General features: G+C 34.8%; 1 protein-coding gene across 1 annotated transcript in view; it reads right to left on the bottom strand.

Annotated features, from left to right (window-relative positions):
- The window catches only part of LOC136041791 (PAN2-PAN3 deadenylation complex subunit pan3-like), a 43,791-nt gene that overhangs the window by 19,087 nt on the left and 10,011 nt on the right, over positions 1–14,693 (bottom strand). The window contains exons 3-4 of the mRNA XM_065726545.1: positions 13,636–13,754; positions 7,092–7,164 (exon numbers count right to left, since the gene is read on the bottom strand). Coding sequence (XP_065582617.1) covers positions 7,092–7,164; positions 13,636–13,754 — 192 coding nt within the window. The remainder of the gene's footprint in view (positions 1–7,091; positions 7,165–13,635; positions 13,755–14,693) is intronic.

Below are 14,693 nucleotides of genomic sequence, written 5' to 3'. Positions count from 1 at the left end.
AAAAGACGAAGGACATTCAGATGAGCCTTTCACAGAATGTTGAGGGGATTATTAAACTAAACCAAAACAGGTTATGTCCGTACGGGTTGTCACAATGGCGTAACTCAGGAATGACGGAGTATGTTTTTTGGAACTTTTAGAAAATGATAAGGGAGATGATCAATTGACCAGAAAGGCAAGATTTGCATGCTACTACTACTGCTACAACAACTACCACTACTACTCCTATAGGATATGATCTTTTATTTCAGAAAATACAGCAGAAATTTCAATTCAAGATTTTCTCCACGTTTCCTTGAAAAACGGGGTTATTTCAGCACGGCCAATTTTATATATGTTATTGAGCGAATTTTTCTAACCATTTTAGTACCAAAAAAATAAAAAATATAATTCTGCTCAAATGCCTAGTCAAAACCGTATTTTTACTGGAATACTTGTAAGACTAAGAGTATGAAGTTGAGGCTTTTAGGGAATTTTGAGGGGGGAAGTTTAACTGAATCCAGACACCCCCGTTTGTATGCAGGTTGTCAAAAGACCGTATCAGTAATATCTTAGGAACACTTTCGTATGTGAACGCTGAAACTTACAGGGCTTGTTGAGGGGGATGTTGAGCTATTGCTACTGCTACTAATATTACAACTGGTACTACTACTACTGCTTCTAAAGCTAACCGTATTAAGGCAAAATTTTTGGAGGATACTGAAACAGTGCCGAGCTAAACCAAAACAGACCATGCGTACGCAGGATGTCAAGACGACACATCAGCAATGCTTTAGGAACGGTTTATGGTACTAAGTTGAAATTTTCAGCGCGTGTTGAAGGGGATGTTGAAGACAACCAAAGGTGTTCTGTGCACACTACTAATGCTACTACTACCGCTGCTTCAACTTTAACTGTTGCTACTACACATACTAAAGGTACTAAGGTGAAGCTTTCAAGGAATGTTTAGGCTGATATTTAACTAAATCAAAACTGACTATGAGCATGCAGATTGTAAAGAGGGTGCAAACGCAGCATCTCAGGAACGGCTTACATTATTAAGTTGGAGCTTTTAAGGTACGTTGCATTGGATTTTGAACTAACCAGAAGGCATTATGGGTATATTATTTTAAAAAAACTAAGTTTTCTAAGGGAAGTATAGAGCGAAGTTGGAACTTAAACGAACAAAGATTAATGTTTTACAACCTATCGAACACGTATCAAAAAAGTAGTGCAAATAAACGAACTCATGATATTTCTCTATGTTTGTAGGATTATAGAAAACTAGCGCTTTACTGAAAACACAAAACAATATAAGAACTTTGGTACAGTAAATGTAATCGGATTAGGGACACTTCTTACAATACAAAAATAAAACATTTTAAGATTGTTGTTTTTTTTTTTTTTTTCGTTTAATTTGGTATTACTTCTGCACATTGAGTTCAGTCCATTAATTGGTTCTCGGTTTCGTTATGAAAAGAACCTTTCATAATTATTTTGTAGACAAGCCCGAAGTGGAGCCATCTTGACAGTGTAGGAATATAGACTAGTTTTTTAAAAATTTATATTATAACATTAAGTTCTCCATTGTATAGAGAGAAATACCCAGATTTCCGAAATTCATACTAAGGTTTGTGTGTTCTTCACTTCGAGTAAACTAAGCGCGTTTTTTACTGTTTAAAATTGTATATTACTCTTTATTGGTCTTATAACTGACAAGACAAAGATGTTACCTGATAAATCAAACCATTATATTTTTATCCTGTTCAATAAATTTGCGGTTATTAAAATAACACTATTAAATAATACTTAATATTATTAGTTTAATATTATCATTAAAATTATATTGAGTTTTAAAAATAATTTTAACTGTACACTGAAGTTACTGATATCACAGCTAGTGTAAGACTACGAAGAGCGTTATAGGTTAGTTAGTTGTTGTCAGCCAACGTGCTCAATTTTGAATCCCAAATCAATATTCTTGTTTTTTATACGTGGCTTCTATGTTTTCAGTAAAACGCTAGTTTTCTAGCGTTAGGGACAATATCATCAATATAGTTAGGTTTATTTTCACTAGTTTAACTGATATATGTTAGATACGTTGAGAAGCAAAATTTGTTGGTCATTTTCAGTTTCAACTTCATTCTTTAATTCCCTCGAAAAAACTTTACTTTTTTTCAAATTAATCTTTGTCCGTTTTTAATTAAAAACGTCTCATCAAAAAGAAGCAAATGGTCTGGATTTTCAAAGATGAGGAGGGGCCAAAGCCAAACCATGATCATCATCTTTATTTTCATTTTCACATCTCAAGGATTTGTCTATTGAATTCTTGTGTTCACGTAGTCGTTCCCTCAGTTGTTGGCAGGTTCTGATCATGTAAAACTTCCCACATGGACACGAGACTCAGTAAACGCAACGACCCAATACAGGGTCAGTTCTATCCATTGCAGAATTGAAAAAAACGTTCAATCTTTAGTTCATTTTTGAAAAAAAACAGAGATTTTATGTTTCTTTAAAAATTTCCCAAGTTTGCCACTGAGTTTCGGAATATACGGTAAAGTGGTGAAGGTTTTGTTTTCAATTGCTAGAGTAACAAAAGAAAGGAGGATGGGTTTATTATTTCCTTGTTTTACCTTTTTTAATCTTCTATCTATGATATTCTCAATAGGTTTAATTGGATAACCATTACAGAATAAAATATCTTTAATATAATTTAGTTCAGATGTTATATGACTGTCTGAACAGATTTTTAGAACTCTGTAGTCTAAAGATGTTACCACCCCTCCTTCCAAAGAATCAGGGTGGTTTGACGAGAAATGCAGATAACGATCATTGTGGGTGGGTTTCCTATAGACAGAAAATTCAAGGTTAGGAGTATTTTTTAGAATTGGAACATCTTAGAAAGGAAGCTTCCCTAAATCTTCCAACTTTTATGTAAATTGAAGTTTTGAATCAAAGGTGTTCAAATCTTTCAAAAAATCGATTAGAGAATCATGCCCATGTTCCCTAACAGACAAAATATCGCCAACAAAACGGAACCAGAAAGAGTGTTTGAAGGGGAAACTATTCAAAGCAGAATTTTCTATGAAATCCACGTAGAAATTTGTTAAATAGGGAGACAAAACGGTTCCCATCGTTAAACCCATAGTTTGAAAAAAAAAAAATACCCTTAACCTGAAATATAAGGAATTTTCACAAATGGGAACAATGGTCACTTTTTATCGATTTCTAAAGTCTTATACTCTGACCAAGCATAATTTTCCTCTAATTTCCTTTTTAAGGACTATTCACGTTTATGGACGTCACAAGAAGTGTACACAAGATAGAAGTGTCATGTATAGCCACTGTGCATTATCCTTTATGCCCAAGCCACACCATAGTCACATTTATTAATGGAATTAAAACAACACATGACAAAAGTATCAATTAAGTGTGGCGTTAGTTGTTTCTGAACTAGAATATTGTTCAGCTTTCAAGCATAAAAATGTTTATTGACCAACCAGGGTCAAAGTTGAGACATAATTTTTTAAATCTAGAAAAGAGGGAAGCTTGGAAAAAGAGTTTTTCCACCGATAGAAGATAAAAAGACTTAGTATTGTTAGTAGTGAGTTGGTGGACAATATTGGTGTTGCAAACTTTTCAAAGAAATTAATACCACTATTAAATTTCTGCTTCTGAAATACACACCTGACGTTAAAGCCAAGAAAAACGTTTAGGCCTTATTAAAACTTCGCATTTTTTTTCTACAGATGTGATTATAACCTGGTTCGGGCATTATACTTCCGCCCGCTGCAATGTTTTACATGTCTGGTGAATCTTGACTGTTCTCGAAATGTGCGTCAAATTAGCTTTTCTTATGTGAAGGGCGAAGATTTCTTCGTAAGTACAAAAACAAAAAACGTCGAAGTTACGATATTTTCCACCAAAAAAGCAAAAATACTATTTGCTCAAATAAATAATTATTTATTTACACGTACCCGATCACGGGTACGTGTTTATTTTTTTTTTCCCAGGGGTGATCGTATCGACCAAGTGGTCCTAGAATGTCGCCAAAGGGCTCATTCTAACGGAAATTAAAAGTTATAGTGCCCTTTTTAAGTGACGAAAAAAATCGGAGGGCACCTAGGCTCCCTCCCAAGCTCATTTTTTCCCAAAGTCAACGGATCAAAATTTTGAGAGCCATTTTGTTCAGCATAGTCGAAAAACATAATAAATATGTCTTTGGGGCTGACTTACCCCCCCCCCCCCCACAGTCCCCGGGGAAGAGGCTGCAAGTTACAAACTTTGACCAGCGTTTACATACGGTAATGGTTATTTGGAAGTGTACAGACTTTTTCAGGGGTTTTTTGGTTGGGGGAGGGGTTTGAGGGGAGTTGGCTGCTTGAGAGGATCTTCCCTTGGAGGAATTTGTCATGGGAGAAGAAAAATTCCATGAAGGGGCGCAGGATTTTCTAGCACTATTAAAAAAAAAAAAAAAAAAACAATGAAAAAATAAATATGAAAAAGTTTTTTCCACTGAAAGTAAGGACCAGCATTAAAACTTAAAACGAACAGAGATTATTACGCATATGGGGGGTTCATCTCTTCCTAAATACCTCGCTCTTTACGCTAAAGTATTTTTTAGTAATTTCAACTATTTATTCTACAGCCTTTGTGATTCAGGGGGTCAATCTTAAAGAATTAAACAAAATTAAAGCTTCAGTGTAAAGAGCGAGATATTAACGATGGGGCGAACCCCCTCATATACATAAGAAAACATACGAATATAGAAGTTCGTTACGTAAGTTAATTTGTAAGTTATGTATATTTTTTGCTAATAAAAACGTTCGTTAAAAATTAAAAATTCTAGTTGCCTTTTTAAGTAACAGAAAAATTGGAGGGCAACTAGGCCTCCTCTCCTACCCTTTTTCTCAAAATCGTCTGATCAAAACTAAGAGAAAGCCATTTAGCAAAAAAAAACTAATATGCAAATTCCGTTTTAATTATTCATTTGCGGAGAGCCAAAATCAAACATGCATTAATTCAAAAACGTTCAGAAATTAAATAAAAAAAAAAACAGTTTTTTTAATGAAAGTAAGGAGCGACAGTAAAACTTAAAACGAACAGAAATTACTCCGTGTATGAAAGGCGCTGTTCCTTCCTCAACGTCCTGCTCTTTACGCTAAAGTTATTTACTGTTTTATAAAGTAGAATTGAGAGAGAGCCAAACTTTGACGTAAAGAGCGGGACGTTGAGAAAGAAACAGCCCCTTTCATACACGGAGTAATTTCTGTTCGTTTTAAGTTTTAATGTTGCTCCTTACTTTCAGTTAAAAAAACTTGTTTTTTTTTTTATTTAATAGTAGTCAAAAGTAAACGATGGACGACCACTTTCCTCTTGGCATCTTTGAATACTTTATAATGAAAATCTTCTGGTATGAACATTTGCGACTAATTTAAATTTTAATTCTAATTTAAAGTATGTTAAGTATCAATTGATTTCATTCTAATTAACCATATCATCTATTATCTTACGTTGAAATTAGAAAGGGTTAGAAATCCCTATAATCTATTGGTTCTCCATGATCTTAAGAACGATTTTGATGGTTCAAAAATTGTCACGCAAAAAAGCAGTAAACTGTAACGTTAAATTGTTTTTTTTTAAGGGGTTAAAACTTGTAATGTTTTCACACGTAGCAATTTGCTTTTAGTTACCATTCAAAAACAGTATAGCGCTACTTGGACCAATATGGAATTAATCTAAAATTTATTCTGTAGTCTATTTGACGACTGTGACAATACAGTGACAAAGGGAGTGTTTAAATATTTATTGGGGTAAAAGCGTCCTAAAATATAAACTTCAAAAAATACTAAAAGACTTTATTCATTTATTCTTTGAAACATGTAGTGGTAACGAACTGCATGTATGGATCGACCCGGATCAATAATAGCCAAAAATCTATAAAACAGAATTTTGATACCAATAGATGAAACAGTTGGTGGTAACGAACTGTTCAAACAGTTCGTAGTAAGGAACTGTAGTAAGGAGCGACACCGCTCAATAGTAACCAATTCTCTAAAAAATGGAACTTTAATACCAATGGTTACATCAAAAGAATCGCATTTTAACACTGATTCTAAATATAAAGTTTCATCAAGTTTAGTTTTAACCATCAAAAGTTAAGAGCCTGAGAAAATTTGCCTTATTTTAGAAAGTAGGGAGAAACACCCCCTTTAAGTCAAAAAATCTTAACGAAAATCACACCATCAGATTCAGCGTAAAGAGAACCCTACTGTAAAAGTTTCAAGCTCCTATCTACAAAAATGTGGAATTTTGTATTTTCAAAATGATTTAACATTGCTATGGATAATAGATGCATTCTGACCATATGCATCCTTGTTTCTCAAAACTAAAAGCAAGTTACTTAAAATGATCTAACATTGCTGAGGATATCAGATGCATTTTGACCATATGCATCTTTGTTTCTCAAAACTAAAAGCTAAGCACCAAAAATGATATACGGACCGACCATCAGCTTCGACTCTTAACCATATCAAATTACAAAAGGCACACTTCAGCCGTTCGACTTTATGCTTAAACCAGAAAGTATCAGATACAAAACCCACTACTTCACCATAGTTCGTCTATTTCTAGGTTTTTTTTTCGATGGACAAAAAAAATAACAAATATTCCAAAACTGAATCTCAATTTCCTACTAAGTTCAAGATAATACTACAATCTCAAATATGCACGGCAATTTGGCATTGATTTGGAACGATTTGTTTTGGACTTGGTAAGGTCCTTCTTGTCAGCGTGATCAATCGCCTCAAAGTAAAATGGGCAAAACTTTATCCTTATCAATTTGTTGAGGATTAAAGAGAAAACCACCTGATACCCTTTTTCTGTTTTGCTTGAATGCAACATGTTAAAGAATTACTTAATCGGATGTCTAAGGGATGCTTAAACGGGATTCCTAAGGACAAATAAGGATATAAGTATGAGGTAGGTTTTATTAAGCTAGAGTTTTCCTTATTAAACATTTTTAAAATGTTTCGTTTCGCGGTTTTTGTTCTGAAGTATGGTAAAAAGAAACATATTAACTTGATGAATTCATAGAATAAAAAAAAACTTACCTGTAGAAGCATAACAGACCCCTCAGCCGAAGACTCATCAACATCGTAAGCTGAACTTGCCATTGGAAGCAATCTGAAACATATCATGGCAATAATTTTTTTTTCCAAGTGATTGTTACTGGCAGTTCGAATATAGTACAAATTATGGACCAGAATTTGGTATCCAATGAAAACGGACGTTAATGTATAAGTAATAACAAAAACGGATGGGGTATTCTCTGTTAATAGAGGATTTTGGGCTTTTCCTCCAAAAGGTCCATAGAAGGCATTTTGACCGAGATTCTGGCAAAATTCAAGTCTTACCGGTAAAAGGCTAAATCTAAGCGAACAATCATGAAAAACTCGGTATTCTATCGATTCAATGTGATGTCCCATGTCCCTTGGTCATGGAAAAGTTAAGCCTTAGCTAACGATCCGTTGGTATTTTACTGTCCTGAACTGATATTTCATAAATGGGCTTCATCAGTGCAAGGTATACTGCTTTCTACTTTTAAAGCTTATTTTTGCTCTGAAAGGACTAAATTTCTTCTAAGGAACGACTTCTTTAGCCTCCGTTTTGTTTTCACCTTAACCCGATTGCAGGAGAGAAAGAATCTTCATTCGACAGCCTTATTAGTTTCAACCTCGTTAAAGACCAGGCACAAGGTTTTTTTGGATCAATTAGGACTTTTTAGAGACTTTACATGATAGGACTGCTTATTCTCAACAACACTAAAGAAATGGTGAACTCGGTGTGAACGCATTTAAATGAAACTCCTGTTATAATTTTGACTAAGCAAACAGTGTAAATTGTGACATTTTTCAGGCCTTGCATGAATCCCGTTTAAAAATGAACTATGATGACAGTCTATTTCTGATCTTTTTTTCGCTCTCTCTCTCTCTCCCTACTCTTACAAATAGCCTACCCTATGTTAGGGTATTCTGACATAAATCAAGTAAATTTATCAAACATGGAAATGAAAAGATCAAGATTTGTTATCCAAGTTAAATTATAAAGTTTGACAAGTTTGAATTAAGCATATAGAAATTTATTATTTCAGCACTGTTACACAAAAGTTAGACTTAGCTCGAAGAAAGTGGATTAGGAGCGCAACCCCCCTCCCATGTATTTAGATAATCCTGAAAAATGTAGTAAAACGAACAAACATTAAATTAAAAATCGACTTAGGTCAAATCATGGATGTAGCAATAATAACAACCTAGTAAAGAGCAAACCATATCAGCCTATATTAACCTGAAGTTTCAAAATGTAGTTTCGGAGAATCTGTATAGTGAGAAACGTTTCCCTTGCATGCTGATTCAGAAATAAGAACGATTGATTGAAACAGAATATTACGATTGAACGATTAATTAAAACAGAATCAGACTGAACAAAATATTAGCATATATTTAATTACGAAAATGAATTTTTAAGGATTTCGAAAGAGCCTGAAACCCTTCAAACATTACTCAAACTGAAATGAAAAATTACACTACTTAAGTTTCCTGTTCTTTTGGAAAACAAGGAATTTTTTTTGCATGAGTAGCAGTAGTGCGTCTCCTTTTTTTCACCAGGGGGGATCGTATCAGAAAGATGGTTGTGAAATAACGGGGAGGCTTCATTAAAACTTAAATGCAAATTTTTAGTGGCCTTTTTAAGCAAAAAAAAAAAAAATATAAATTTCAGCCAAAGAGCAGGAGAGTCCAAATTCTAATAGCCAATCAGTTTTTCATGGTCCGCTCCCCTTGAGTGGTGGTTTACACAATCCCTCTCCCTTCCTCTTCGATCTAAAAACCATAGAAAATCACTTTTTAGTGTCAGCAATACCTTCCTTTTCTTCTCTTTTTTTTAACATGGTGAAAAACAGATCCAGTTTTTTTCTTCTTTTTTTTCACACGGTCGTAAATTATCTTGACAGGCCTCATGTGAATGAAAATTGAAAGTTATGGTGCGTTTTTAAGTTTCGGTGAATATTACGCCTAACAGGATGCCTTTTTCTCCTTTATAACAACAATTTTCGTCTAAGTCAAACAAACTACCACTGGGTGAAAATTCCGAGACAGTTAGGCCACTCCCCATGGCTGAAAGCCCTTAGTTAAAGGTTTACAATCCTCTGTCTTGAAAACTTCCACTTCACCCCAACACTGAAAATTTAGTCTTCTTGCAGATGAAATCATTGGTTGGACATGATCTGAGAAAAAAAAAGAAGAAATGTGCTCTCCTGGCACTACATGTTAGTGTGTTAGCCTTAAATGCAACATATCTCCGCTTAGTCTAGGTTTGAGCCAAATTGTTTAATTCTGTTATTTTGACTAAGGGCATCACTGAAAAAGAGAACGTAGAAGAATTGACAAACGCGCAAAAAGTTACTTTTTGATTGACGTAACAAGTGAGAGTATGCAACATTATATCTATAAAACTATCTACAATAAAATGACCCGTGACGATTCCTTATATTTGCAGAAATGATAAAAACCATTGCTTTACTGAAAATATAAACAATATATGGTTTAACTTCAGTGGCGCTTTGAGATGTCCTTTAAAGTGTATAAGCGAAGCATTTTGGGATGTTTTTTGAGTCTGGTTAATCTATTTGAATACCCGGCAGAACCAGTCTAGACTAATTAATCGCTCTCTTTTTGGTTTAAAAAATTAACAAAGGACAAGTTTTTCAACTGAATATAAGGAGCAACATTAAAAAAATGAAACAAATAGAAACTTTTTTTTGTATTTGAGGGAGGGTAACTCCTTCGTCAACCCTCACTTTTTACGCTGAAGTCTTAAAGTTCTTGAAAATAGTTCTCATTCAAACTCAACGGGCCTTGTTTTTGAGCAGTCTTTATTAAAGAATTATGACAAATAGTCAAACTTTAGCGTATAGAGCGAGGGTTGAGGAATGGGCAGTCGTCTTGTTCTGTTCCTGGTTGGTTAATTTGTGTTCGTTTTAAGTTTAAATGTTCCTCCTTAATTTCAATTAAAAGAACTTCTTTTTTATTTAATTTCTGACTCTTATTCAAATAACGCAAAGACATCCTCTCCCCCGTGTAAAATTTTTCCTAGAAAATTCCCCCGGAAACTTACCTCCTCGCGGAAAACCCCACATGTAGAAATTGCCACCCCAAAAAATTCCTATATTTCCCAATAACAAATACTTTATGTGAAAAAGACGTGAATTGCTTAACAGACAGCCCTTTCCCCGGGGACTATTGGGGGCATAGTTGTAGAACCTTTCAGTTCTGCTGAATCAAGTAGCTACCTCAAAATTTTGATCGCATGTCTTTGGGGAGAAAAGACACGTGGAAGGAGGACTAGTTGCTCTCCAATCAAATGATCACTCTCCTGATTTTCTAGGATCACTGGTACGATACGATGACCCATGGAAAAAAACAAAAACAAAAATAAACAAAGAAACGGCCATCCATGATCTTTCTTCTGGCAAAAAAAGATGCAGTACTCTGCATTTTTGTATACACGAGCTTGAAACCTCTAGAGTAAGGTTCTCTGATATGCTAAATCTGGTGCTGCAATTTTCATTAAGATGCCTGGATTTTTCGGGGGTGCTTCCCCCTTTTCGAAAATTGTACAAATTACCAGAGGGTTAAAGCTTTTGACGGATAAACATTAAACTTAATAAACTTTATATAGTTAGAATTAGCATACAAATTCAAATCTTTTGATGTATCTACTGTTATAAGAATTCTGCTTTCTTAGAGTTTCGGCTACTATTCAGTTTAGTCACTCCTCACCCCAGTTCGCAACCACGAACTGTTTGAAAATGGATATTTGATACCAGAGTTGTAGAAAAATCTGAAGAGAACGTGTCTATGTAAATGCCAGGCTATAAACTAACCTCAGAAATTCCCATCACAACTTTTAATCATAACTTTGGGCATTTCTGAAATTATATTCTTTCATTTCCTCTTGATTTAGAATATTACTAAATTATGTTTTCAGAGTTTAAGATTTTATATTAGTAACCAAAACAATATTTGGTCATACAATGGCCCATAAGGGAAGACGACGACCTTATTGATTATGTTATTGTATACAGAATACTGGCAGGATCGATACAAATTACTAGGGTCTATAGGAGTGTTGTTACTGATATTAAAAATAAAGATCACCATCTAGTAGTGTCTAGGGTTAATCTAAAACAGCAATTTAGGAAGGGTAACTATCTATCAGAAAAATTTGATGCTGGTTAAGTCCAGGATGAGAATTAGAGAGAAACTTTACAGAAACACTTGAATATTAAATTAAAGAGTCTGAAACTGGACAACGTAGGCACTCATAAAGACGGAGAAGTACTTATTCAATGTTTTCCAGAGAAGTTGTCTACGGACTCACCGTATTTCAAACAGTAAGCTGTACAAAAAATGTGGATCTATTCAGATTCCTAAGGCTATAATGCGGATGAAGGGTAACATATTGCTCAAGATCGTCCTTTCGGCCAACCATCAAGAGTAAAATGAAAAGCGGGTCGTCCCTGAAGTGGGTAGGAGGTTGTAAGGAAGAATGTCAAAAGGGAATTAGGACCTCTCAAGAGGGTAAAAAGAGGGTAGTTTTATATAGAATTGGAGGATGAGTGTGTGTAACTCTCTTAGCCTCAGACAGCTCGGTGCTGCAGTGAGCTGTTAGAAGCAATAGTAGTATATTAATAGCCCATAACTGATTCAGGGGTCAGGTCATTTGCACCTCACTTGAAACAAAGCGTTCTGGAAATTTTTCCAATACCAGGGAATAGAGCTTCACTCGACGAAGCAAGTTTTAAACACAAATGGCGTCTGACATACTGCCCCCTCCCATCCTTGGCATACTGCAATTCCCCGTACCCTGATTTACGCAAGAAAAAAAATTATGTATTTTTTTTTTAGATTTGCTTGTAATGACATTCATTTAATTTTTTGTCTATTCAATTCGTGAATTAGCGCCCCTGGACTGTACAAAGAAAAACGAACTTATTTTACTAAAAATTCAATCCAAAATAATTATATTTTTAGTTGAATATCTTACTAAGATCAACCACAAGTTCAATTAGCCCCTTCTCTCATTCTGCAAGGTTCAATCAACCTTCAAGGTGGCCAATTAATCAAACAATCTCTGCATACATATTTGATACAAAGAGAAGATTAAATACAGTGCGAGATTAACCAAGGTTGAAATGATTAAGAATAGCAATGGCGTAATTAATATTCAAGCACTCTTTCCGACTGTTAATTTTCATTTTGACAGTTTTTTTTCCGGTTGGGTCTCTCGTATTTATTTTAATTTCGCTCTTTGCTTCCATCAGAAAAATTTGTGTGTGCGCATTAGCGAAAGTAAAGACTGTCATTAAAATTGGAAACAAAAGAAATTACCCCCCCACACACACACACACGCTGTTTACACTTTTTTTACAGTACTTCAAGAGCAAATATCCTTTTGCAAGAGCCCAGTAAAAGGTGAAAATAATTATCACATTGTTTGGAGAATGGATAGAGCTGATACATTCGCATTTGGTTCAAATAATAAAATGTTCTGTTTCAAATGTTTTGAAAGGCAAGCGGTAAATACAACACTTGCAGTCACTAACTTGCTGACTTTCTTAAGAAAATTCGTCCTGTTCCATCCACAACAAAATTTTAGAGTCTCAGTAAAAGGAGCCACATCAAAAAAAATTCCAGTTGTTTGTTCTTTGAATACTGAAATAGGTAAATAATGACGAAGAACACACTGCCTTTCCATTATAGAAATACAGAAGAGAGAATAATGAGGACTTTTTTCCCAAGACAGTGAACGAAACGTTCACTGTCGTTTGTTCCCAAGACAGTTCGTTCACTATCTTGGGAAAAAAGTCTTCATTATTTTCTCTTCTGTATTTCGACTGAAAAAGGAGATCCTTGCGAAAGAGGAAAAGCATCGGGGGAAAATTGCTGTTCATAAACTGATCACCAAAATACGGTGAGAATCAAAAGCATCTTTACTTTTCGTTCTGGTATTATTGACAGAACTGAGTAAGGAAAAAACTAACACTTGATGATAAGCTTGATCCCCTTACAACCAAGTTAGGTGCTGCAATTGAGGCAAGGGCCATAGAGCTATGATTTAGGGAGCATGGAAATAGGCTTATTAGTCAGTCACAGACTTTCACCTCTTACAACATTAAAGGAATAGAAGGCGTATAACTCGAATCGAGGAAGTACATTATTATCCTGGGCACAGGAAAGATGAGTTGGCCAACTCCAAATAGCTAAAGCTTATCGAATTTGGATCCTGTCAGTCAAAAATTAGTTCCCGATAATTGAAAAAGTTAAGGCCCGGACATCAAAACACTGATCACACTTTATTAAAAACTGGTACTGAGAACCCGCACGCAGAGTCTACCATTGAAAAGGACTCAGCCAACAGCTTTGCTTGTTGTTTCTTACGTAGAAGTTTTTTATAACATAAAACTATAGATTAGAACTAGGGGATCTATAGCAGCTCAATAATGAAGGTATTTGCGCAATTTTTAACAACAAATTCTAACAAAAGAAATAAGTATCCTTAAGGTGCCAGCTCTTATTTAATAGAATTAAAACTCACTTAGATCCAATTACAGCTCCATTTGACGTACTAGTAGCATCAGAAACATTTAAAACACTTCTCAAAGTGTCTGAGAGGGTTCCTATGTCTGGCCCCCTGGACGTTTTAATCGATGGTCTCTAAAAAAAAAGAAGAAAAAAAAAAACATATGTGAAACCCAACTTTGCAAAAGAAGATAATGCAGTAATAATGTCACAAAAACCATATGACATTTAGCTAACTATCTCCTCTGAATAATCACTTACTATCTGAAAAATCACGATTATAACTAGCCACCGTACAGAAAAAATTTATTAGAGCATCTACAAATAGAGAAAAATATTCCTCGTACTATCCAGCATGGCCGTATACAGGGGGATACCCAGTTTGACCCACCACACTCGAAATTTTTGTCTTTCAATACTATCCAAATACACAGCTTTTTACTGTGGGTTTATTTGGAAACAACCTCAATATATTACGCATATTATATCCTCTAATTGCACACAGTGTCCACGTTTAGTTAAGAGGGAGGGGGGTATTTTTCTGGTTGAGGGTAATTGTACAAAAGTCTTTTCCTTTGTTATTGTACAAAGGAAAGCTCAGCTGACAGTGGAACTTAAGAAGTCTCAAGAGAAGAAAAGTTCAATTTTGTGTAGACATGATTACTTTCATCAGTTAGTTCCCAGTGGTAGCATTTCTTCTATTCCAACATCAGCTGAGGACCAAGTAGTTCTGGAAGTTAAATGCTCAGAAAAGGCAAGTCCCCATAATTTGGAGCAAGATGGTAGAAAATCATCAAGCATATTATCAACTAAAAGCTCAAGTAAGAATTCAGATCTAAATATTGAAGAAACATTTCCAGTACCTGGAAAAAGAATTGAAAAAAGACGAAGTACAGTCCTCAAATTGGAAATGTACCCCTGGGAAATCGCTTAATGAAAAGAAGCACACTTCACACGTGTTAGACTATTGTATGAATATCTATTTGCCAGGGTCCTTAAATTCTGGATTTATATTTATTAGCCTTTATCCCTCCGATTAGTAATCCCAGGTATTAATTTTCTTATACATGGACA

This window comes from Artemia franciscana, unplaced genomic scaffold, assembly GCF_032884065.1.
Source record: "Artemia franciscana unplaced genomic scaffold, ASM3288406v1 PGA_scaffold_38, whole genome shotgun sequence".
Taxonomy (NCBI): Eukaryota; Metazoa; Arthropoda; class Branchiopoda; order Anostraca; family Artemiidae; genus Artemia; species Artemia franciscana.
Note: the sequence above shows the minus strand (reverse complement) of the source record. Positions and strands in the feature narration are given on the sequence as shown.